At 43.6% G+C, this 27,971-nt stretch overlaps 1 protein-coding gene across 4 annotated transcripts in view; it reads right to left on the reverse strand.

Annotated features, from left to right (window-relative positions):
- Positions 1-27,971, reverse strand: part of DPYD (dihydropyrimidine dehydrogenase) — a 1,322,423-nt gene that overhangs the window by 336,223 nt on the left and 958,229 nt on the right. For all 4 annotated transcript variants that reach the window (XM_056528554.1, XM_056528555.1, XM_056528557.1 and 1 more), the window contains 2 exons: positions 21,424-21,544; positions 17,093-17,212 (listed from right to left, as the gene is read on the reverse strand). In XM_056528554.1, coding sequence (XP_056384529.1) covers positions 17,093-17,212; positions 21,424-21,544 — 241 coding nt within the window. The remainder of the gene's footprint in view (positions 1-17,092; positions 17,213-21,423; positions 21,545-27,971) is intronic.

Here is a 27,971-nt window from a genome sequence, read left to right on the forward strand (position 1 = left end):
AATGTGCCGGAGGGGGGTATATATTTATAAATGCGCTGAAAGGGGTCATATCTTTATTAATGCGCTGCGGGGGCATACTAAAAATGCGCTGGAGGGCTAGATATATAGGCTATATGTCTGCCCCCCCTGCAGCACTATATATCTTGCCCCCACAGCGCTTTTAATATACATATGCCCCCCCCCCCCCCCCCCCCCGTTGTCACTCACAATGTTCATTTTAAAAACCCCACAGGGAGCCCTGATTGGCCCCTCAGTACCGGCCATTCTGGGCTTCCCGCAGAGGATTTATAAATGAAATTAAAAACACACTATACATTGCAGGGTTTGCGGACCATGCCGCCCGCTCCCCTGCTTAATAACTTCTGACCGCATCCCTCAGCCCCTGTACTACAACCCCCATCATGGAAAAGACTTTGTTCCATGATAGGGGTAGTAGTACAAACACTAATGTAGCCTCCCCAGCTGTTTGCAGACTCCGGCAGGGAATTTCTACTCCCATCATGGAAACAAGTCTGTTCCATGATGGGAGTAGTAGTCGTCCCTCAGCACTGCAGGAATCTGCTGATGTCACCTCTTCTGAGCTCAGAATTAATAACAAATATGATAAACCAGGCACAAACGATGACATAAAGGCTCATCCGTCACCCATAGACTTCAATGTTAAAAATAATGGCCGTTAATTTACCAGTTTCTTGTGACGGAAGAAAAATTAGTGCAGGTGCCGTTTTTTCTTCCATCACAAATAACGTCCGTTATTCATGACCGGCTATAACGGGTCATAACGGATAATCAAAAAATACCATGGACTTTAATGGGATTTTGTAACGACCGTTTAACATCCGTTTTTATGGCTTTTCTAACAGATGTTTATAACGGATTTTTAAATGGAACAACTTTACAGTGTGAAAGGGGCCTAAGGCATCAGGTAGAGAGTCTCAGGCAGCCTCATCCGAATCAAGTATATCAAATGTGATGAAAATGTAGTTATAAGGTAATGAATCCCACATGTTTATGTTCCGTTATTGAAAGGAACATGTATGGATGCTTTCACAAAAATACTACATGGACTTTTTATTCGGACCTGTGAAGGACATTTGACAATAATGCCCCAGGAACTGTCATTCTAGGCCCCAGTGGCCACATCTGTCATCCCCCCTCCAAGACTGGGCTCCGAGGACGGCTGTGTTTAAGAGGGGGAGTTTGTGGTGGCCCAGTACGGGAGTTGTTACCCCGTACCCTTTCTGCCCTGTCAGGCAGCCTCCCTGCAGTGTCCCCTGCCCCCCCCCCCCCTGATCTGTTCTACTGTAATTGTATGTTATCCCCCATGTTATGTATATAAGAATGTTGTATCTTTAAGAAAGGTTAACATGTGATCACCAGTTGTCATGTGATTGTTACCCAGTAGGCATCAGTGACCAGGTGACTTAAGGGTGACCAATGGGACCACACCAGAGTCTCCCCCATAAAAGCCCTGGGAGGAGTCTCTTCTCTCTCTTAGTTCCTGAGTCTTTACTGAGGGGCAGTCGAGCCTAAGAGTCTGGAGTCATAGGAGCCTCAAGACAAGTCTACAAGTAAAGTCACAGCTTAGTCAGTCTCCAGTCAAGTCAACCTGGCCTGCACTAAATTGTGCAGTCCTACTACAAGTCCCAGCAAGCCCTTAAGGTCTCTGAAGTCCCTGGTCACCTCCGTGGGCCCTGGCTGAACTGTATAGACTGTTCCATCTGTCACTCGGTAAAGCTACCATTGTCTACGCTAACTTGGCGTCTGAGTCATTATTGCCCCCGTGCCTAGCCCAGGATCCAGCGATAAATCTTTGGGTGGTATTGAGGATAAACCATGCCCTGGCATCACGAATACAAAGGGGTTAATACCATCTGCCCTCATCACACCCCGTACCCCACCATGATCTGCTAAAACTGCTACAAACTAACAGGTCATGAGATTCAGGTTAGAGGGTGCGGATCAGCCTAATCTCTGCCGTCATATGGGAATCAGTAATAGACATTAAGGAAGAGCCCCAGTACTGCTGCCCCCTACAGATCATGGGGGGTAAATCACTTTGTTCCTGAATGTGGATTATTAAGAGGTTTCTTTATATTGTAAATTGTTACAGAAGGATCCGAGGAAGAGGGGGATCCCGGGGGAATCCTCCGTAATGTCATCAGGTGAATATATTTACATATCAATGAGACAGCGCAAAATACCGTATGGTACAATCCATATGCCAGAATGACATGATAATTGGCGTGGTAAACGTGTCTCCCCTCCTCATACACACAGAGTATTGTCCTGCGCCATGACGGGCCGTGCACCTTTAATAATGCGGCTGATTCCGCTCCTCTTCTCTTCTTTCAGACGCTATAAAAAAACTGAAGAGGCGAAAAAAATTCAAAAAATAGTTTACAAATTTGATGCATTTTTTCTGCTTTATGTTTATACCTATTTAATTGGCACAATCTCCACATCTTGGATGGTAAAGGGTTAAACTCCGCACCCCAAATCTAATGAGGATTCTTTATTTTCCTCTATTACATTTTGTGGGAATTCAAAAAAATATATAAAAGAACAAAAAGTAACTAGAAGAGAATGAAATCCGCAACTGCTCCTCTGTATTACACTCTGTATAGTGCCGGATCCTCTGTATTACACTCTGTATAGTGCCGGATCCTCTGTATTACACTCTGTATAGTGCTGGATCCTCTGTATAGTGCTGGATCCTCTGTATAGTGCTGGATCCTCTGTATTACACTCTGTATAGTGCTGGATCCTCTGTATTACACTCTGTATAGTGCTGGATCCTCTGTATTACACTCTGTATAGTGCTGGATCCTCTGTATTACACTCTGTATATTGCCGGCTCCTCTGTATTACACTCTGTATAGTGCTGGATCCTCTGTATTACACTCTGTATAGTGCTGGATCCTCTGATTACACTCTGTATAGTGCCGGATCCTCTGTATTACACTGTGTATAGTGCCGGATCCTCTGTATTACACTCTGTATAGTGCCGGATCCTCTGTATTACACTCTGTATAGTGCTGGATCCTCTGTATTACACTCTGTATAGTGCCGGATCCTCTATATTACACTCAGTATAGTGCCGGATCCTCTGTATTACACTCTGTATAGTGCTGGATCCTCTGTATAGTGCTGGATCCTCTGTATTACACTCTGTATAGTGCTGGATCCTCTGTATTACACTCTGTATAGTGCTGGATCCTCTGTATTACACTCTGTATAGTGCCGGATCCTCTGTATTACACTCTGTATAGTGCTGGATCCTCTGTATTACACTCTGTATAGTGCCGGATCCTCTATATTACACTCAGTATAGTGCCGGATCCTCTGTATTACACTCTGTATAGTGCTGGATCCTCTGTATTACACTGTGTATAGTGCTGGATCCTCTGTATTACACTCTGTATAGTGCTGGATCCTCTGTATTACACTCTGTATAGTGCCGGATCCTCTGTATTACACTCTGTATAGTGCTGGATCCTCTGTATTACACTCTGTATAGTGCTGGATCCTCTGTATTACACTGTGTATAGTGCTGGATCCTCTGTATTACACTCTGTATAGTGCCGGATCCTCTGTATTACACTCTGTATAGTGCTGGATCCTCTGTATAGTGCTGGATCCTCTGTATTACACTCTGTATAGTGCTGGATCCTCTGTATAGTGCTGGATCCTCTGTATAGTGCTGGATCCTCTGTATAGTGCTGGATCCTCTGTATTACACTCTGTATAGTGCTGGATCCTCTGTATAGTGCCGGATCCTCTGTATAGTGCTGGATCCTCTGTATAGTGCTGGATCCTCTGTATTACACTCTGTATAGTGCTGGATCCTCTGTATTACCCTCTGTATAGTGCTGGATCCTCTGTATTACACTCTGTATAGTGCTGGATCCTCTGTATTACACTCTGTATAGTGCTGGATCCTCTGTATTACACTCTGTATAGTGCTGGATCCTCTGTATAGTGCTGGATCCTCTGTATTACACTCTGTATAGTGCTGGATCCTCTGTATTACACTCTGTATAGTGCTGGATCCTCTGTATTACACTCTGTATAGTGCTGGATCCTCTGTATTACACTCTGTACAGTGCTGGATCATCTGTATTACACTCTGTATAGTGCTGGATCCTCTGTATTACACTCTGTATAGTGCTGGATCCTCTGTATTACACTGTGTATAGTGCTGGATCCTCTGTATTACACTGTGTATAGTGCTGGATCCTCTGTATTACACTCTGTATAGTGCTGGGTCCTCTGTATAGTGCTGGTTCCTCTGTATTACACTCTGTATAGTGCTGGTTCCTCTGTATAGTGCTGGATCCTCTGTATTACACTCTGTATAGTGCTGGATCCTCTGTATTACACTCTGTATAGTGCTGGATCCTCTGTATTACACTCTGTATAGTGCCGGTTCCTCTGTATTACACTCTGTATAGTGCTGGATCCTCTGTATAGTGCTGGATCCTCTGTATTACACTCTGTATAGTGCTAGATCCTCTGTATAGTGCTGGATCCTCTGTATTACACTCTGTATAGTGCCGGTTCCTCTGTATTACACTCTGTATAGTGCTGGGTCCTCTGTATAGTGCTGGTTCCTCTGTATTACACTCTGTATAGTGCTGGTTCCTCTGTATAGTGCCGGTTCCTCTGTATTACACTCTGTATCGTGCTGGATCCTCTGTATTACACTCTGTATAGTGCTGGATCCTCTGTATTACACTCTGTATAGTGCTGGATCCTCTGTATTACATTCTGTATAGTGCTGGATCCTCTGTATTACACTCTGTATAGTGCTGGATCCTCTGTATTACATTCTGTATAGTGCTGGATCCTCTGTATTACACTGTGTATAGTGCTGGATCCTCTGTATTACACTCTGTATAGTGCTGGATCCTCTGTATCACATTCTGTATAGTGCTGGATCCTCTGTATTACACTCTGTATAGTGCTGGTTCCACTGTATTACACTGTGTATAGTGATGGGTCCTCTGTATAGTGCTGGATCCTCTGTATTACACTCTGTATAGTGCTGGATCCTCTGTATTACACTCTGTATAGTGCTGGATCCTCTGTATTACACTGTGTATAGTGCTGGATCCTCTGTATAGTGCCGGATCCTCTGTATTACACTCTGTATAGTGCTGGGTCCTCTGTATAGTGCTGGTTCCTCTGTATTACACTCTGTATAGTGCTGGTTCCTCTGTATAGTGCCGGATCCTCTGTATTACACTCAGTATAGTGCTGGTTCCTCTGTATTACACTCTGTATAGTGCTGGATCCTCTGTATTACACTCTGTATAGTGCTGGATCCTCTATATTACACTCTGTTTAGTGCCGGATCCTCTGTATTACACTCTGTATAGTGCTGGATCCTCTGTATAGTGCTGGATCCTCTGTATTACACTGTGTATAGTGCTGGATCCTCTGTATTACACTCTGTATAGTGCTGGATCCTCTGTATAGTGCTGGATCCTCTGTATTACACTCTGTATAGTGCTGGGTCCTCTGTATAGTGCTGGTTCCTCTGTATTACACTCTGTATAGTGCTGGTTCCTCTGTATAGTGCCGGATCCTCTGTATTACACTCTGTATAGTGCTGGATCCTCTGTATAGTGCCGGATCCTCTATATTACACTCAGTATAGTGCCGGATCCTCTGTATTACACTCTGTATAGTGCCGGATCCTCTGTATAGTGCCGGATCCTCTATATTACACTCAGTATAGTGCCGGATCCTCTGTATTACACTCTGTATAGTGCTGGATCCTCTGTATAGTGCCAGATCCTCTATATTACACTCAGTATAGTGCCGGATCCTCTGTATTACACTCTGTATAGTGCTGGATCCTCTGTATAGTGCCAGATCCTCTATATTACACTCAGTATAGTGCCGGATCCTCTGTATTACACTCTGTATAGTGCTGGTTCCTCTGTATAGTGCCGGATCCTCTGTATTACACTCAGTATAGTGCCGGTTCCTCTGTATTACACTCTATATAGTGCTGGTTCCTCTGTATAGTGCTGGATCCTCTGTATAGTGCTGGATCCTCTGTATAGTGCTGGTTCCTCTGTATAGTGCCGGATCCTCTGTATTACACTCTGTATAGTGCCAGATCCTCTGTATAGTGCTGGATCCTCTGTAAAGTGCTGGATCCTCTGTATTACACTCTGTATAGTGCTGGATCCTCTGTATAGTGCTGGATCCTCTGTATAGTGCTGGTTCCTCTGTATAGTGCCGGTTCCTCTGTATTACACTCTGTATAGTACTGGTTCCTCTGTATAGTGCCGGATCCTCTGTATTACACTCTGTATAGTGCCGGATCCTCTGTATAGTGCTGGGTCCTCTGTATAGTGCTGGATCCTCTGTATAGTGCCGGAACCTCTGTATTACACTCTGTATAGTGCTGGATCCTCTTTATAGTGTTGGGTCCTCTGTATAGTGCTGGGTCCTCTGTATAGTGCCGAATCCTCTGTATTACACTCTGTATAGTGCTGGATCCTCTGTATAGTGCCGGATCCTCTGTATTACACTCTGTATAGTGCTGGGTCCTCTGTATAGTGCCGGTTCCTCTGTATTACACTCTGTATAGTGCTGGTTCCTCTGTATAGTGCCGGATCCTCTGTATTACACTCAGTATAGTGCCGGTTCCTCTGTATTACACTCTATATAGTGCTGGATCCTCTGTATTACATTCTGTATAGTGCCGGATCCTCTGTATTACACTCTATATAGTGCTGGTTCCTCTGTATAGTGCCGGAACCCTTTGTATTACACCCGATGTATCGGCCATTGTGCGGCACTTCCATAGGACACGTTTTCGGAGGGATTACAGATAATTTCCTCTCGCACTCAGTAATTCACCTTTGACCTCGTCTTGTCATTTAGGGAGGTGAAATCTTCTATGATGATCGCAGCCGAGTCCCAGATGAAACGTTCTGCATCTCATAAAATGATTTTCTGCTGAAATGTCACGGCGGAGAAGGTCTCCCCCTGCACCGGGGATTGGCATTTCCCTTCTGTCTCCTTTGTTGGCGTGAAGCCGGTGTGAGCAGTGCTGACAGATCCCGGACAGGTAAGGGGAAGGAAGTGTCAGGAATCTATTATTAGGGTTCTGATCTCCTCCGCGCTGACGACTGATGACACCGTGTCAGGAGAGACTCCGCAACGTACGACAGGAGGGTGAAACATTACACCGCGGATATGGAATAATCATCATTATTATTGGGACGAGCGCGGCCGACCTGAAAGGACACGACTGACCGCGCCGGATACAGCGAATCAGGACACCAGACCCCGTCATACTTCACATTCACGGACGTTTGGTGCAATATAAAGAATCTTTTACTGCTGAATGTTCACGTCTTGTTTTGCCGGATGATAAATAACATTTGGATTCGCCGAGTTTGGTTTATATTTTCACATTATATTTAGATACAATATATTTATTTGGAAGATAATGTTCTTAAAGGGGTACTCCGGTGGAATTTTTTATTTTTTTAAATCAACTGGTGTCAGAAAGTTAAACAGATTTGTGAATTACTTCTATTAAAAAAATCTTAATCCTTCCAGTACTTATTAGCAGCTGTTTGCTACAGAGGACGATATTTTCTTTTTGAATTTCTTTTTGTCTTGTCCACAGGGCTCACTGCTGACACCTCTGTCCATGTCAGGAACTGTCCAGAGTAGGAGAAAATCCCAATTGCAAACCTCTCCTGCTCTGGACAGTCAGCAGAGAGCACTGTGGACAAGACAAAAAAGAAATTAAAAAAGAAAAGAATTTCCTCTGTAGCATACATCTGCTAAAAAGTATTGGAAGGATTAAGATTTTTTTTATATAAGTCATTTACAAATCTGTTTAACATTTATGGCACCAGTTGATTTAAAAAAAAAATGTTTTCCACCGGAGTACCCCTTTAATATGTAGCGAGAGGAACGAGATATCCAAAGCCTCAACGTCCATGTGGTGCAGGTCATAAATATTATCTACAGATGTGATTTAAGGGGGTACTCCACTGCCTGAGTGCAGGTGACGAGGCTTGTGATGTCATGACTACGCCACTTGTGATGTCACGCCCCCTCAATGCAAGTCTATGGGAGGGGGCGTGGCAGTCACCACGCCCCCTCCCACAGACTTGCATTAAGGGGGTGTGAAGTGACGGCACAAGGGGCGTGGCCATGAGATCACAAGCCCTGGCGCCCGAACAAAATGTTTTGAACGCTGAGGCATTAGAGTGCCCATTTAAAGGGGTATTCCAGGGATTAATATAAAAAAAAATGTAATAATATGGTGAAAAGAAAAAATAATTAAAATAATACTATACTCACCTATCTCTGATCCTCCAATGGTCCCATTCAGCTCCAACCGGTCCCCCACTATTTTCTCTTCTTCCTGCCCTTGTTACAGGACCTGCCGGCTCAACCAATTACTGGCAGAGATGGGACATTTCTGTGACCAGTGATTGGCTAAGGCGGCAGGTCCTGCAACAAGAGCAGGAAGAAGAAAGAAGATCAGGGACCAGATGAAAGTGAAAGTGAAAGGGGGCTACAGAGAACCAGGGATAGGTAAGTATGTGTTTTTTTTCCTCCTTACTCCAGCATGATAATATTTTTATAAAACACTTGATAACCCTTTAATGTGAGATGAGCGGCTTCGCATGAAGAGACGATACTCTGTCAGGAGATGCCTACGTTTAAGTGACTGTGTCTTGTGTCCATATCTCTGCCCTTCGGGTGATGTTCCCTCAGCATAGTCATTTATATTCTGAGAAGTGTTTTTAGTTATTATTTACTCTCAGCGCGTCACATTGTAACAATTGCACCTGGCCAGGCTGTGCTTGTTGCTCTCTGGTCAGGTAAGAGTTATAGGCCCGGGCCAATCAGCAGCTGAGGAGGGGTATTACTATCCTCCTCAATATTTTGGCTGGTGCTGCTGATTGTACTTTACACTCTTGTCTATGTCTGTGCACACGTCATTTGCTTAGCCATGGCTTTTGTAGTTTTGACCCGTTTGTGTTGTTTTTCTTACTGTTTGTTAGTTATCTGTCTGTACTGTAGGTTTGATCCTGTCTAGTTTGGTATCTGTGTCAGTAACTTGTTCCTTGTATTGTGGTTTCTGTGTTTGTTCCACTTGATGTTTGTCCTTAGCCTGGAGTCGGTTTTGTTCCTGTGTCTAGTGTGAACTGGTTCTATTGAATCCTGAGCTGTTTAGTATCTTGACCCTTATTCTTTTTATAAATATTTTTAAACATATTTTTTTTGAAATTTTTAATTGTACATTATCTCCATAGAGAAAAACAATAAACAAGACAAAGACAACAGAGAAAGAAAACAGTCCGTGTATGAAAAATGGTCAAACACTATACAGCAATCGGCAATAAAAATACAACAACGAAACGAGCCGAAATGGTGCCGAGAGCAGCAGGGGAAAGAGAAAGGTTCATGTGGATGAAATCTATAGCGTAGGGAGTCTTAAAGGGGTACTCCGGCCCTGAGACATCTTATCCCCTATCCAAAGGATGTCTCACCGTGGGGGTCCCGCCGCTGGGGACCCCCGCAATCTTGAATTCCCACCCATCTGTTTGAGCTGCACGCCCTCGTGCCAGCTCTCAAACAGACAGGTGGCGACCACGGGGCCGGAGTATCGTGATGTCATGACTCCGCCCCCGTGTGACATCACCCCCGCCCCCACTATGCAAGTCTATGGGAGGGGGCGTGACGGCCATCACGACTCCGCCCCTGTGTGACGTCACCCCCCGCCCCCGTTATGCAAGTTTATGGGAGGGTGCGTTACGGCCGTCATGACCCCGCCCTCGTGTGATGTCACCCCCTGCTATACAGGTCTATGGGAGGGGGCGGAGTCGTGATGTGACAATACTCTGGTCCCGTGGTCGCCACTCGGCTGTTTGTGAGCTGGTACCGCGGTGTGCAGCTCAAACAGGTGGGTGGCGAATACAAGATTGCGGGGGTCCCCAGCGGCGGGACTCCCGCGGTGAGACATCTTATCCCCCTATCCTTTGGATAGGGGATAAGATGTCTCAGGGCCGGAGTACCCCTTTAAGAAAGTATATACGTTAGTGATGGGTCCCTCCTCCCCCTTCTCCCATATTTACCTGTTTAGTAAATCAAAGGATCAGGAACCGTAAGATGCGTCATTGACGTGAAACCGCGCTGTGGTTCTACTGATACGCTCCGGCTCCAAGCTGGGCGCTGCCTTCCCTCCCTGCACCCGGTGAACCTTTTTGTATACGGACATTGCTGCAATAAGGTCAGAATTTTATGCTTCATACTCGGTGAGTGCAGACAAACTTTCTATTCCTTTTGGAGATTATTTGTGGAATTGCTGGTTCTACTAGTGTCTGGCACCCCAGGTCTTTCACCGGGTTTTTTTATTGCTTGTGCTATACTTAATTGCTATACGGTGTTGCAGTGCCCCTCCCCCATTCTGCTTTATTGGACTGATCTATATAGTGACTTCAGTTAACCTGTTCATTCCCTTAATTCCTGGTTTGTCTTGCCGCCATATCTCCTGTTATCCTGTTTAGCTCATATTCTCATACCTGCCGTATCTTGCTCTGGTTCATGGGCTTTTGTCTGTACGGTATATACCGGGCACTATGTTTCCCTGATATTGGTTTGTACTACTTTGTATTCCTGCCATTATTTAGTATCCTGGTTCCCTGTCTGTGTGTTATGGTTTGGAATCTTTTGTATCTTGACCTGTATCCCCGACCTCATATAGTTCTGTATTTGTTTTGACTCAAGTCACCCCTCCACTTTAGTCAGTGGAGGAACCGGCTCCTAGTTGTGGAGCCCCTACTTAGGGCAGTTATGCAAGTAGGCAGCAAAAGGGTTTCTTGGGAAGGTGTAAGGTGACGTCACAGATGTACTATAGGGAAAAGTCACTGTCCTTTAACCCCTTAACGACCACGGGCTTAAATGTACATCCTGGCTTGGCGGTACTTCCCGCACCAGGACGTACATTTACATCCTGTGTATGACCGCGAGCATCGGAGCGATGCTCACCTCATACACGGCAGGTTCCGGCTGCTATCAGCAGCCGGGGACCCACCGGTAATGGCGGACATCCGCGATCGCACGGATGTCCGCCATCAACCCCTCAGATGCCGTGATCTGTAGAGATCACGGCATCTGCGGCAATGCGCATAATAGAATTGATGATCGGATCGCCCGCAGCGCTGGTGCGGCAATCTGAACATCTTTAATGGCGGCTGGAGGTCCCCTCACCTGGCTCCGGCCGTCTCCCGGCGTCTCCTGCTCTGGTCTGAGATCAAGTAGACCAGACCAGAGCAGAAGATCACCGATAATACTGATCAGTGCTATGTTCTATACATAGCACTTAACAGTATTGGCAATCAAAGGATTGCTATAGATAGTCCCCTATGGGGACATAAAAAGTGTAAAAAAAAAAAAGTTGAAAAATAAAATAATAAAAAAAAGTGAAAAATCCCCTCCCCCAATAAAAATAAAAATTGTTGTAATTTTTTTTTACTAAACATATTTGGTATCGCCGCGTGCGTAAATGTCCGAACTATCAGAATATAATGTTAATGATCCCATACAGTGAACGGTGTAAACGTAAAAATGTTAAAAAGTCAAAAAATTCTGCTTTTTTGTCACATTTTATTCAAAAAAAATTAATAAAAATGAAATAAAAGTTTTATATATGCAAATGTGGTATCGACAAAACGTTCAGATGACGGAGCCAAAAAATAGCCCTCATACCGCCCTATATACGGAAAAAGGAAAAAGTTATAGGTGGTCAAAATAGGGTGATTTTAGATGACTGATTTTGTGCAAAAAGTTTTAGATTTTTTTTAAGCGGTACAAAAATACAAAAGTATCTAACCATGGGGATCATTTTAATCGTATTGACCCACAGAATAAAGAACACATGTCATTTTTACCATAAAGTGTACAGTGTGAAAACAAAACCCTCCAAAATGTGCAAAATTTTAGTTTTCATTTAAATTTCCTACCTACATTTTTTTTGGGGGGGGAGTTCGCCGTACATTTTATGGTAAAATCTGAGGTTTAATTACAAAGTACAATTGGTCACGCAAAAAAAAAAAAAAAAAAAGCCCTTATATGGGTCTGTGGATGGAAATTTGAAAGATTTACAGATTTTAGAAGGCGAGGAGGAAAAAACGAAAATGCAAAAATAAAATTGGCCTGGTCCTTAAAGGGGTACTCTGCCCCTAGACATCTTATCCTCTATCCAAAGGATAGGGGATAAGATGTCAAATCGCCAGGGTCCCACTGCTGGGGACCCCAGGGATCGCTGCTGCGGCACCGCGCTATCATTACTGCACAGAGCGAGTTCGCTCTGTGCGTAATGACGGGCGATACAGGGGACGGAGCAGAGTGATGTCACGGCTCCGCGCCTCGTGACATCACAGCCCGCCCCCTTAATGCAAGTCTATGGCAGGGGCGTGATGACCGCCACGCCCCCTCCCATAGACTTGCATTGAGGGGGAAGGCCGTGACGTCACGAGGGGCGGAGCCGTGACGTAACGATGCTCCGGCCCCTGTATTGCCCGTCATTGCGTGCAAAGCGAACTCGCTCTGTGCAGTAATGATAGCGGGGTGCCGCCTTTTGGATAGGGGATAAAATGTCTAGGGGCGGAGTACCCCTTTAAGGTGAAAATGGGCTTGGTCCTTAAAGGGGTTATCCAGGAAAAAAATAAAAAAATTTTTATATATCAACTGGCTCCAGAAAGTTAAACAGATTTGTAAATTACTTCTATTAAAAAAATCTTAATCCTTTCAGTACTTATGAGCTTCTGAAGTTTAAGTTGTTCTTTTCTGTCTAAGTAATCTCTGATGACACATGTCTCGGGAACCGCCCAGTTTAGAAGAGGTTTGCTATGGGAATTTGCTTCTACTCCGGACAGTTCCCGAGACACGTGTCATCAGAGAGCACTTAGACAGAAAAGAACAACCTTAACTTCAGAAGCTCATAAGTACTGAAAGGATTAAGATTTTTTAATAGAAGTAATTTACAAATCTGTTTAACTTTCTGGAACCAGTTGATATATATATAAGTTTTTTCCTGGAATACCCCTTTAATGTGTTAATACTCTAGGACAGCGGTCTTCAACCTGTGGACCTCCAGATGTTACAAAACTAACAAAACTACAATTCCCAGCATGCCCGGACAGCCGTTGGCTGTCCGGGCATGCTGAGAGTTGTAGTTTTGCAACATCTGGAGGTCCGCAGGTTGAAGACCACTGTTCTAGGAGCTCATGATCAGCAGAATTATGAATGCAGCTCCGGGTTACATTATATTTAGAGACAGTAAAATCACATTGACACTTATCTATTCCATGTTACACAAGACACTTCCACCCTCTACCATTCTCTACGCGAGGTTGCGCTCGGTGCCTGGTTATACCCGCGAGATGTTTGATGTTAAATAAAACGAGTTGGAAATTTGCATCAATTTCAACACTTTGCTTAAATTACATAAAAGTGGATAAAACATTTGTCCTGGTATTGTAAGACGGATCGGATAGAAGCGACTCGCATGTATTCTAGTCTAGCGCAGATTTTTTACCAAATACACCAGCTACGTGAGCGGCGGTGCGTGCGGTCACATGGGCGCGTCTCCCCGTACCACAGCGCACAATCCCGCTCCCATCATCCAGAAGATTCACAACTATATGTCAATTATTTAATTCAGAAGATTCTACATCCCTTAAAGGGTTACTACCGTGGAAAACTTTTTTAATTTTAAATCAACTGGTGCCAGAAAGTTAAACAGATTTGTAAATCACTTCTATTAAAAAAATCTTAATCCTTCCAGTACTTTTTAGGGGCTGTATACTAAAGAGAAATCCAAAAAAAGAAATGCATTTCCTGTGATGTCCTGACCACAGTGCTCTCTGCTGACCTCTGCTGTCCATTTTAGGAACTGTCCAGAAAAGCATATGTTTGCTATGGGGATTTTCTCCAGTTCCTAAAATGGACAGCAGAGGTCAGCAGAGAGCACTGTGGTCAGGACATCACAGGAAATGCATTTCTTTTTTTGGATTTCTCTGTAGTATACAGCCCCTAAAAAGTACTGGAAGGATTAAGATTTTTTTAATAGAAGTGATTTACAAATCTGTTTAACTTTAACAAATCTGTTAAAAAAAAATAAAAAAAAATAAAGTTTTCCACGGTAGTACCCCTTTAAAAAGAAATCTGAAACCACAAAACCTGAGACGTCTGCTCAAATATATCTGTTGTCTAAATCTTATAAAGTGAAAGGAACTATTAAGATTTACCGATACTGCACTTGCCCTTCTATGACTTCACATGTCCATGTGACCTTATATACATCACACAATCAATTATTTTGTACAATTTTATATCGTTGGCTTCATCTTCTCATAACATAAGAGAAGCGCCGAGCCAGACTGACCTACCGGGATGACGAGGTAGACCAAATAGACCGCCCAACGCTAAACATTCCTGGGTCGGGCATGGTATGGCGTCACGAACAAGGAAGCTCCGAGCTGCCATGTATTGGACGCCAATGCTGCCGGCCCGGAGATCGTGGGGGTCACCAACGGCGGTACCTCCGTGATCAGACATCTTATCCCTTATCCTATGCATAGGGGATAAGATGTTTTTGCCGGAGTACCCCTTTAATGCCTTAGCAGCCACTAAGCGCTGATTTTGAAATCTGAAAACACAAAACCTGAGACGTCTATTCAAATAGATCTGTTGTCTAAATCTTATAAAGTCAAAGGAATTATTATAAGAAGATTTACCGATACTGCACTTGCCCGTCTATGACTTCACATGTCCATGTGACCTTCTCCAGATTATCTATATACATCACACAATCAATTATTTTGTGCAATTTTATATCTTTGGCTTCACCTTCTCATAACATAAGAGAAGCGCCGAGCCAGACTGACCTAATGGGATTCCGAGGTAGACCAGGTAGACCGCCCAACGCTAAACATTCCTGGGTCGGGCATGGTATGGCGTCACGAATAGTGTTGCTCATGAATATTCTCAATTTGAATATTCGTCGCGAATATCGCACATTCGCGAATATTACTAATTTCGTGATTAAAATTCGCTATTACGAATATTCGTCTTTCTTTCAAACTGTTTTAAAAACTGAGCACATTGTAGGCATCTCCTTCGACTGATAAATGCGATGCTTCTATCATTAAAGACCGAGGGATGAGACTGTGAGGCGAAAGGTTTATGCGTGCGAATATTCGTGGAAATTCCGCCCTACTTATGCCTGTGCGCCAATGAGAGTTCTGCAAGCACAGTTGGCAGAGCTTAGCAACGTCCTTAGCAACGTCCTTAGCAACGTCCCTGGCATAATGTTACAGCGCGCATGCGCAGACGAGCGAACTTTCGCTATTAATTTCGCCTTCACAATAGCGAAATTTCGCAATTCAAAAAAACGTCACGAATATAATGAATATTCAAATTTCACGAATAAGGGACGAATGTTCATCCCCATATTCGCGAAATATCGCAAATCCGAATATTGCATATGCCGCTCATCACTAATCTCGAACATGGGAGCTCCAACGCTAAACATTCCAGGGTCGGGCATGGTATGGCGTCACGAACATGGAAGCTCTGAGCTGCCATGTATTGGACACCAATGCTGCCGGCCCAGAGATCGTGGGGGTCACCAACGGCGGTACCTCCGTGATCAGACATCTTATCCCCTATCATTTGGGGATAAGATGTTTTTTGTCGGGGGACCCCTTTAATGCCTTAGCAGCCACTAAGCACTGATTTCACCGGGGGCTGCTACAAGTAGAATTACAAACAGAAATTCTGTAGTGTATGGAGGCAGAATAGTGTTCCTCCAGCTGTTGCAAAACTACAACTCCCAGCATGCCCGGACAGCCGTTGGCTGTCCGGGCATGCTGGGAGTTGTAGTTTTGCAACAGCTGGAGCCACCCTGGTTGGGAGACACTGGCTTGACTGATAAACTTTGTATTATTAGAGCGATTGTGTAGATTGTGACATCGGGGAGATACATTTTGTAACATTTTCTATAATATTAAAGGGGTATTCCAGGAAGAAACTTTTTATATATATATCAGCTGGCTCCAGAAAGTTTAACAGATTTGTAAATTACTTCTATTAAAAAATCTTAATCCTTTCAGTACTTATGAGCTTCTGAAGTTAAGGTTGTTCTTTTCTGTCTAAGTGCTCTCTGATGACACCTGTCTCGGGAAACGCCCAGTTTAGAAGAAGTTTGCTCTGGGGATTTGCTTCTAAACTGGACGGTTCCCGAGACACGTGTCATCAGAGAGCACTTAGACAGAAAAGAACAACCTTAACTTCAGAAGCTCATAAGTACTGAAAGGATAAAGATTTTTTTTATAGAAGTAATTTACAAATCTGTTTAACTTTCTGGAGCCAGTTGATATATAAAAAAAAGTTTTTTTCCTGGAATACCCCTTTAACTCAGCTGCAGACCTTCTGGTAAATATATATATATATATATATATATATATATATATATATATATGTACATGAAATTATTATTTAAAAAAATGCTAAATATATTGAATAGAATTTTGTATCTAGCAAAAAAATAATATATATATATATATATATATATATATATATAAATAATAATAATGCTAATAATGATGATGATGATGATGATGATAATATATATATAAATAATAATAATGCTAATGATGATGATGATGATGATAATGATGATAAAATATATATATATATATATATATATATATATATATATATATATATATATATATTAATGGTAACTTTTGTGTTTTATACTTATTTAGTCAAAGATGCAGAAAAATCCTTATAAGAGACTCAGGTCAGGAGTCGTCTCTTTCCCGGTGACCTTATTGGGGAATTATTCTGCTAAGGAAAGGGCAACATCCGACTCTTCACACTCAATATGTTCCATCTGTCACAGTTATTAGAAAGGCAATGACCAGGACTGTGCGGGGAGAATGGTGTCCTACGGTGAACGCGCCATCCGAGCCTCTAACACGACCCCCTGAGGCTTCAGAGGAGACTTTATAACATAAAGGGCAACACCTACCAGACACCCCGCCATATGTGGTCCTGCTCCCTCTCCCCACCGCGGGCCACGGCGTTCCGTCTGCTCGCAGTCCCATCAGTCCTGAGACCGTATTAGTTGCAGTAACACCATCTGCACCACCTGCGAGACAGAACAAGTTCACATTAACCCATTTATATCACACTAGGGAAATGCTACAAAGTATATTCAGCTTCTATATCCTGCTTAATACATATTTAATTCCAAAAAAGAAAATACAAAAACAGCAACAACAATGTATAAATAATATAAAAATATAGTAACAATATAATAATAATAACAGTATTATTATTTATGAACACTATATTACTATTATTATTATTATTATTATTATTATTAATAGTGTTAATATTGTTGTAATTATTATTGTTATTATTATTATTATTATTAATAATAGCAATAATAAATAGTGTCAATAAATATTATTATTAATAATAATAATATTGTTATTATTATTATTATTATTATATTTTTTTAACAATAATAATAATTGATAATAATGTTGTTAATTATAATAATAATAATAATAATAATAGACAATAATGTTGTTATTAATAATAATAATAATAATAATAATAATAATAATAACAACAACACAATTATTCACAATATTTCCGTATTCAGGATTTTGTGCAGTTCTTGTTTACAGAGCATATAAAACTTCATTTTAGGTTTTCATTGTTTAAATATTTAAATATTAGTTTTTCTCTGAATAATAATTAAAGACAAACTCCAGCTTTTGTTTTTTTTAGCCATCTATTTTATTCCAGCACAGCCGCATCCATGTGTTGCATTACTGTAACTGTGTCATGTGATCACCAGCGTGACCCGCTAAACCTTCCGTTGCTGAATGCAATGTTTCCTTCTACAATTCCGAAGGCTGTCCAGGCATGCTGGGAATTTTGGTTTGGCAACAGCTGGAGGCACCCTAAGTAGGAAACACTGGATTAATGTCTCAGAACAGGAAGGATGTCAGTTCTGGGTTCTGACTTCATGTGAACTACAGGATGATAAGATCAGATCCCTCCTGCCAGCTCTCAGACTCTTCTCCTTTGGCTCTATCTGTATACTGCTGCTGCTAAGGTATGCACACCACATACATAAGTATTCTCTAATAATAGTGAATGCTGCACAAAAAAACTGTAAAAAAACAAAACTGAACATCCCACATGTCCCTAAACCAGGAAATCCCACATGTCCCTAAACCAGGATAGCCCACTTGTCACCAAACCAGGCAAGCCTAGATGTCACTAAGCCAGGATAGCCCACATGTCTCTAAGCCAGGATAGCCCACATGTCCCTAAACCAGGATAGCCCACATGTCCCTAAACCAGGATAGCCCACATGTCCCCAAACCAGGATAGCCCACATGTCCCCAAACCAGGATAGCCCACATGTCCCCAAACCAGGATAGCTCACATGTCCCCAAACCAGGATAGCTCACATGTCCCTAAACCAGGATAGCCCACATTTCCCTAAGCCAGGATAGCCCACATTTCCCTAAGCCAGGATAGCCCACATGTCTCTAAACCAGGATATACCACATGTCCCTAAACCAGGATAGCCCACATTTCCCTAAGCCAGGATAGCCCACATGTCTCTAAACCAGGATATACCACATGTCCCTAAACCAGGATAGCCCACTTGTCCCTAAGCCATGATAGCCCACATGTCTCTAAGACAGGATAGCCCACATGTCCCTAAGCAATGATAGCCCACATGTCTCTAAGACAGGATAGCCCACATGTCCCTAAACCAGGATAGCCCACATGTCCGTAATCCAGGATAGCCTAGATGTCCCTAAACCAGGATAGCCCACATGTCCCTAAACCAGGATAGCCCACATGTCCGTAATCCAGGATAGCCTAGATGTCCCTAAACCAGGATAGCTCACATGTCTCTAAGCCAGGATAGCCCACATGTCCCTAAACCAGGATAGCCTAGATGTCCCTAACCCAGGATATCCCACATGTCCCTAAACCAGGATATCCCATTGTCCTTAAGCCAGGATGTCCCACATATCCCTAAGCCAGTTGTGGTGCCTTGTGGGTGTGAATGGTGATCGGGATGTTGCTGTGCAGGTTATAAAGGGTGTTATTAACCCTTGTCAGTCGTGATGCCAGGGTGAGGGTTACATGCTGTATGACTTGGCCTATCGCCACCCTTCCCAAGGACGATAGGTGTTTGCAGAATAAAGTATTGTCCACAACCAGAGCTTCGCTGAAAACTTGCGTAAACTTTACTGAAGATTTTCTGTAAGATGCGAACATAAGAACAGTCTTTGTACAGAGTCTATGAACAGCTTGGCTGAGATTGACCGTTGGTTGGGACTTTTAGTAAGTTCTTTAGCTTGTAGGGATTTAGTATGTGCAGATCCGCTGGATATAGGGTTAGGTTTAGGTGCAGGGTCCTTGCCAACATTAGCGGGGAATTTAGAAGAACTCTCTGTGTAATTCAGCCAAGGCCGCAAGGCTTTGGCCCAGTAATTGTCGTTGTAAGTTGCGGAGGTCCGACCTCATTCAGTGACAGCAACCCAAGAGATGCTGCTTGCTTTGCAGCGCAGGAACAAGAGAGCGATCATTGGCTGCAGCTCCCTTATATGGGCAGGGGCTGAGCCGTTTTTGGATTGGTCCACGACATCTGTCAATAAGCTTTACAAGGCATTGTGGGTATCACATGTCTCATGAACCTCCAAAGGTCCTTTTTAACTACCATAGAGACTAGAACATCGTCACGTGACCCGCAGGTCCTGCGATGCCAGCGCAAGGTAAGTACACTTTTTATATACATTTATTTACATTTACTCTAATAATATATTAACTATTTAAGGGGTGACTGGGGAGGACAAGACCTGGGGACCCCACAGTTCCTTGGAACTCTGACTTTGGGGAACCCTACCAAGGTATGGTATGTAATACAGTATCAGGACACCACACCAGGATATCCCACATGTCCCTAAGCAAGGATAGCCTAGATGTCCCTAAACCAGGATAACTCGCATGTCTCTTAGCCAGGATAGCCCACATGTCCCTAAGCAAGGATAGCCCACAAGTCCCTAAACCAGGATAGCCCACATGTCCCTAAACCAGGATAGCCCACATGTCCCTAAACCAGGATAGCCCACATGTCCCTAAGCCAGGATAGCCCACATGTCTCTAAACCAGGATATACCACATGTCCCTAAACCAGGATAGCCCACTTGTCCCTAAGCCATGATAGCCCACATGTCTCTAAGACAGGATAGCCCACATGTCCCTAAGCAATGATAGCCCACATGTCTCTAAGACAGGATAGCCCACATGTCCCTAAACCAGGATAGCCCACATGTCCGTAATCCAGGATAGCCTAGATGTCCCTAAACCAGGATAGCTCACATGTCTCTAAACCAGGATAGCTCAAAGACTCAACCCACCACACTATTGCTGACCACACTGACCCTTGCCTACTCTTCTTCATGTCACGGTATTTAGTGCTGCAGAACATGAATCCTAAAACCTTCTCCGGTGATCTGAGGAGGATGATTCAGGATACACGCACCATATCCCATACCATGATGAATGAGTGCGACCCGATAATCTGTGCATGCAGACTGTAGGTATCTCCCCAGTTTATAGATCAGGCTCCACGGTAGGTAGTATATCTCCTGTAGGTGACCCCTCTGTAGGTCGACTGACCTTCTCCTGCACAGAGCGATGTCCTTCATCCTCAAGCTAAATCAGACTTATAATTACTCTCTTAATAATAAAATAATAGCTGTGATTAAATATTATGTTGATATATTATTTATGTTATTTTTATTTACAGAAATCTTTTATTTATTATTTATTATTATTATTATTATTTATGTTGTTATTATTGTTATGTTAGTTATAATATTAATTATGTTTTTATTAGTATTATTATTATTATTTATTATCACTATTATTATATTTATTATTATTATTATTATTATTTATGTTGTTATTATTGTTATGTTAGTTATAATATTAATTATGTTTTTATTAGTATTATTATTATTATTTATTATCACTATTATTATATTTATTATTATTATTATTATTATTTATGTTGTTATTATTGTTGTTAGTTATAATATTCATTATTATTTTTGTTATAATTATGGTTTTATTATTATTATAATTTATTATCACTATTATTATTATATTTATTATTATTATTCAGTTAAATTCTTTGGACTGAAATCTCCGCAGCAAATATCCCTCCTAGATCCGCTTTGTCGCTCTGTCGTCGGCTCTTTGTGATATTTCACACATATCCACCGCATAGCATCAGAATCTTTTTTTTTCCCTTACCTTCATGCGCAGCCATAGCAATCTGCACAACATCTGTGACGTTCGGGGTCAGCTTGGCAAAGAACGGAATTTTGACAGCTTGTCGTACCCAGCGGCAGATGTTGCGCACCAGTTCTGGATCCTGTTCAAATAGGTCAGATATGGAGAAGAAAAATGAGTAATTTGTCTAATCTAATGAAAACATGGAGCAATGGGGGAGGGGGGAGGGGGGCGATCATCTACAGCGCTATTCTTATAAAGCGGTTTAATCAATAATTCAGCTGCACCCACAGAAACAAGCGGCGCCGATGTATTGTACACCAGTAATATAATATAAGTCTTAAGAAATATCTAAATGAATACAAATGTAATTAACACAGGAGGAATAAATCAGGCGACATTGAGCAGCAAAAGGCGAGATCTACTGGAAATTATTTGTTAATAAATTTGTCGCAGATGTCGATGGAAAAAAAAAAAAGCTGCAATGTTAATGTAGCTGCTCCGGTAAAACATTGAATAAAAAACAGAGAATTTGTACAATTTAGTAAGATGTTATAATTGATATATTGGGGGACATTTATCATTGCATTTAGAGCTGTTTTGTTGTCTATGTTTGGCGCAGTTTAGGCGCAGTGTTTTTTTTTTTGCGTTTTTATGCAACTTTTCAATTAGTCATTCTTCACCATTTCATCTTTTCACTATACAGTGGTCATGTATTGATCAACTGTGACTTTTGTGAAAATTTTACGCAAATTTTTGCGCAAACACTTTAAAAAAAAAAGTAGCAAAAATACACCAGCCCAGACCTGGCTTAGATTTTCTGTGCGTGTGAAGAAAAGTCACAATTTTTTGTGCAAATACTTAAAAAAAAGTCACAGAAATACACCAGCCCAGACCTTGCTTACTTAGCTTGATTGTGTATGTGAAGAAAAGTAGCAACAGGATAAAAGTAGTAACAGGATACAAAAGTGGCAACATTTTGCACAACAAATCAATCAGAGAAATTCCAGGAAATCTGCGCAAAATGTATCAAATGTCCTGCGTCCATTTAATAAATTTGGTGCACAGCAGGGGCTTCCGAACTGCGGCCCTCCAGATGTCACAAAACTACAACCCTCCAGCCGTTGGCTGTCCGGGCATGCTGGCGGGTTGTAGTTTTGCGACATCTTTTTGGGCCACAGTTTGATTTCCGTAAATAGGTGACTTAGGATTCCCGTTCTTGAATGATGGTTATTTGTGCATATACAGTATGTTACTCTTTGTCTTTCACTACTTGGGCAGAAAATGGGTGGGGCTTATATGGAGGGGCGTGGCCTAAGGCAGACCGATCGATTTACCATAACTTGTGGCTCTCCAGATATTGAAAATCTAAAATCCCAACAATAACCTGCAGCTCCGTATCAATTTGGCGCTTTTTACTCCAGCATAAATTGTATTAAAGGAGAACAAAAATGTGCTATATCCTATCCACAGGATGAGGGATAAGTAGCTGATCGTGGGGGGTCCGACTGCTGGGACCCCCTGTGATCTCCGGGACAGGACCCGGCACCGAAAAGACCAGAGTGCAGCACTCAGACATCATCAGTGCTTCCATAGAAATTAATGGAGAGTGTGCCGTCTACCGGTATACAACACACGCTCCTCATTGGGAAAGCCAAGGTCCCAGCAGTCGACCAAAACCTGACCCGACCCAGTGGCTCCATATGGTATAGATTGTTATAGGCCCCGGCTCTGTGCCCCTATATAGTATAGATTGTTATAGGCCCCCGGCTCTGTGCCCCATATAGTATAGATTGTTATAGCCCCCGGCTCTGTGCCCCATATAGTATAGATTGTTATAGGCCCCCGGCTCTGTGCCCCATATAGTATAGATGGTTATAGCCCCCGGCTCTGTGCCCCATATAGTATAGATTGTTATAGGCCCCGGCTCTGTGCCCCTATATAGTATAGATGGTTATAGGCCCCCAGCCCTATGCCCCTATATAGTATAGATTGTTATAGGCCCCCAGCCCTGTGCCCCTATATAGTATAGATTGTTATAGGCCCCGGCCCTGTGCCCCTATATAGTATAGATTGCTATAGGCCCCGGCCCTGTGCCCCTATATAGTATAGATTGTTATAGGCCCCGGCTCTGTGCCCCTATATAGTATAGATTGTTATAGGCCCCGGCCCTGTGCCCCTATATAGTATAGATTGCTATAGGCCCCGGCCCTGTGCCCCTATATAGTATAGATTGCTATAGGCCCCGGCCCTGTGCCCCTATATAGTATAGATTGTTATAGGCCCCCGGCTCTGTGCCCCATATAGTATAGATTGTTATAGGCCCCCGGCCCTGTGCCCCATATAGTATAGATTGTTATAGGCCCCCGGCTCTGTGCCCCTATATAGTATAGATTGTTATAGGTCCCCGGCCCTGTGCCCCATATGGTATTGATTGTTATAGGCCGCCGGCTCTGTGCCCCTATATAGTATAGATTGTTATAGGCCCCCGGCTCTGTGCCCCATATAGTATAGATTGTTATAGGCCCCCGGCCCTGTGCCCCATATAGTATAGATTGTTATAGGCCCCCGGCTCTGTGCCCCTATATAGTATAGATTGTTATAACCCCCGGCTCTGTGCCCCTATATAGTATAGATTGTTATAGGCCCCGACCTTGTGCCCCCATCTGGTGTAGAGATTGTTATAGGCCCCGGCCCTGTGTCCCATATAGTATGAATTGTTATAGGCCCCGGCCCTGTGCCCCATATAGTATAGATTGTTATAGGCCCAGGCTCTGTGCCCCATATAGTATAGATTGTTATAGCCCCCGGCCCTGTGCCCCATATAGTATAGATTGTTATAGGCCCCTGGCTCTGTGCCCCATATAGTATAGATGGTTATAGCCCCCGGCCCTGTGCCCCATATAGTATAGATTGTTATAGGCCCCTGGCTCTGTGCCCCATATAGTATAGATTGTTATAGGCCCCCGGCTCTGTGCCCCATATGGTATAGATGGTTATAGCCCCCGGCCCTGTGCCCCATATAGTATAGATTGTTATAGGCCCCTGGCTCTGTGCCCCATATAGTATAGATGGTTATAGCCCCCGGCCCTGTGCCCCATATAGTATAGATTGTTATAGGCCCCGGCTCTGTGCCCCATATAGTTTAGATTGTTATAGGCCCCCGGCCCTGTGCCCCATATAGTATAGATTGTTATAGGCCCCCGGCTCTGTGACCCATATAGTATAGATTGTTATAGGCCCCCGGCTCTGTGCCCCATATAGTATAGATTGTTATAGGTCCCTGGCTCTGTGCCCCATATAGTTTAGATTGTTATAGGCCCCCGGCCCTGTGCCCCATATAGTATAGATTGTTATAGGCCCCCGGCTCTGTGACCCATATAGTATAGATTGTTATAGGCCCCCGGCTCTGTGCCCCATATAGTTTAGATTGTTATAGGCCCCCGGCCCTGTGCCCCATATAGTATAGATTGTTATAGGCCCCCGGCTCTGTGACCCATATAGTATAGATTGTTATAGGCCCCCGGCTCTGTGACCCATATAGTATAGATTGTTATAGGCCCCCGGCTCTGTGCCCCTATATAGTATAGATTGTTATAGGCCCCCGGCTCTGAGCCCCATATAGTATAGATTGTTATAGGCCCCCGGCTCTGTGCACCATATAGTATAGATTGTTATAGGCCCCGACTCTGTGCACCATATAGTATATATTGTTATAGGCCCCCGGCCCTGTGCCCCATATAGTATAGATTGTTATAGGCCCCGGCTCTGTGCCCCATATAGTATAGATTGTTATAGGCCCCCGGCTCTGTGCCCCATATAGTATAGATTGTTATAGGCCCCGACTCTGTGCCCCTATATAGTATAGATTGTTATAGGCCCCCGGCCCTGTGCCCCATGTAGTATATATTGTTATAGGCCCCCGGCCCTGTGCCCCATATAGTATAGATTGTTATAGGCCCCGGCTCTGTGCCCCATATAGTATAGATTGTTATAGGCCCCCGGCTCTGTGCCCCATATAGTATAGATTGTTATAGGCCCCGGCACTGTGCCCCATATAGTATAGATTGTTATAGGCCCCCGGCCCTGTGCCCCATATAGTATAGATTGTTATAGGCCCCCGGCCCTGTGCCCCATATAGTATAGATTGTTATAGGCCCCTGGCTCTGTGCCCCATATAGTATAGATTGTTATAGGCCCCCGGCTCTGAGCCCCATATAGTATATATTGTTATAGGCCCCCGGCCCTGTGCCCCATATAGTATAGATTGTTATAGGCCCCGGCTCTGTGCTCCATATAGTATAGATTGTTATAGGCCCCGACACTGTGCCCCATATAGTATAGATTGTTATAGGCCCCCGACCCTGTGCCCCATATAGTATAGATTGTTATAGGCCCCCGACCCTGTGCCCCATATAGTATAGATTGTTATAGGCCCCCGGCCCTGTGCCCATACTGCCCTGTTGCTTTGGTGCTCCAATGCCCCTCCAGTCCAGGCCATAGCAATAGGTTCCCAGACTGCAGGAGCATTTCAGTTACTGTCCATAACCAACGCCCATACCGGTGCACCAGGGTCCATGCTCACAGCGCGCACTTTTTTTTCCTCCAAAGTAAGCATTAATTTTCATAAATACAGTACAAGAAGCAGGGTCAAACACTATACAAATGCAAAACATGATCTCTTCCATTAAAGTCAAAGGGTTCCAGCAAGGCATGGATCAAAGAAAGGCATATAGTTAATAACCACAATTCAAGTGATGAGTGTATGCAAAATGCAAAAGAAAGAGCAATAAACACATATTCACCATAAAGGAGGCACAGACAGGTTGTAATGTAACCCGTGGAGCAGATGGGAGAGACTAAATCAGGAGAAGAGGAGGAAAGAATGGGAAAAAAGGAAAAGAAAGGAAAGAGGGCGAGAGTGAAAAACATAGAGGAAGAGGGAATATAAACATACCTTGCAGAGTAAGCACCGTCCGGGGACCCCCAGGCTCGAACAGCAGTACTGAAAAGTTTGGCTGAGATGGAGGAAGGTCAGGCTCATGTAAACTACACCTCAGTGTGTAAAAGTAGAAAATCAGTGGGAGCCACAAAAGCCAACAAGGGAGTCCAGACAGTTTGATATTTGTCCAATTGGTGTCTTGAATCGGCAGTCAGTTCCTCCATTCTACATAAGTGTGAGATTTCCCGAAGCAAGGACGAAACAGTGGGCAGGGAGGAGGTCTTCCTTAGCTGGAGGATCACTGACCTGGCCACCACCAGTTCTGGCATCTTTGGGATCATGTGGGAAACGAGGCATGTCATGAGATCAAGCGTACAGGACCAGAACAAGTCAAGTGCCGGGCACATCCGCAAGACATGGAGCATGGTACCACCAGGGTTTACGCATCTCCAACAGATATCTGAGACTGTTGGATAGAAGCGGGACAATAAAGCCGGGACCCTATACGATCTGGTCAGGAATTTATAATAGGTTTCCTGGGCCTTGCATGAAATTGACATCCGGTGACACATAGAAAGGGCTCGTTTCCAATCCTCGTCTGGGAGTGTACGTCCCAATTCCTTTTCCCAGGAGGAGCGGAAGGGGCGAGGGCAAGAGGAGAAAAGGTCCAACAGGAGGGCATATAATGTGCTAATTGTGCGATAAGTGGGCGACGTGGAGGCGCAAAAACGTTTGAATGGCGTGAAGGAATGGTGCAGATGCAATTTAACTTTACTGGCATGGTAGAAGTGAACAGTACACTCTTCTGCCATCTCCTGACGTCCTTCTGCTCTACTTCTGGGGTGCATCGTCAGGGTGGTCACTCATAACTTGCCCCAACTCCCAGCAGCCACTGCTCACTAACAAAGTGGCCAAAGCAGCACCTGCCATTTAAGACCAAACAGTATGGACAGTGGACACTTTAAAAACAGTGACCAGCGACTGCTGGGGTCAAAACGGAACAAAATCATAAAAAGATGGAACAGTCTGAATACAATTAAAAACTGGAAAGTCCAATTTATGTCTATTTGTGGTCACCCAGTGGTTGTGATGTGAACTGCAGCCCGTTTAGGATTATTCTACCGTGTTACTAAATTGTATTGAGAAAATGGAATTCTTGACAAAGACCAAGGTCAAGTAATGGAGGACATATCTGTTGGCATCTCTGTCCAACGCAAGTGACAATGAGCGGCAATGAGCCGCAGAATACACAGGGAGGCGCTGGTTCTGATTCTTCAATCTCAGACAGCCCGTTAAGGGTTAAGAAGATTAATTCAGTCTCATCTCCTCATGTGGCTTCTCAAGTATTTTTCTGTCAATATTACTTGGGATATGAAGATTCAGCTCGTGTGGACAATCACTTCTATTTCCACTTCTGGGTTTTTCCAGTCAACAATCCTCAGAAGCTATTAGTAGGAGTAAGTGCAATGCACAACAAAGAGCTCTGCACTAGGACCACACGAGGCTAAAGGAACAGCTTGGGGTGCTCAGAGGCGAATGCCGGCGGTTTCGCGCAACTGCGCTTCTTCCGGCCTCCCTGTATGAACCCGCCGGCAGTCGGCTCTGAGCGCCCCAAGCTGTTCCTGTA

The sequence above is a fragment of the Hyla sarda genome, chromosome 6 (assembly GCF_029499605.1).
Source record: "Hyla sarda isolate aHylSar1 chromosome 6, aHylSar1.hap1, whole genome shotgun sequence".
In the NCBI taxonomy this organism is placed as follows: domain Eukaryota; kingdom Metazoa; phylum Chordata; class Amphibia; order Anura; family Hylidae; genus Hyla; species Hyla sarda.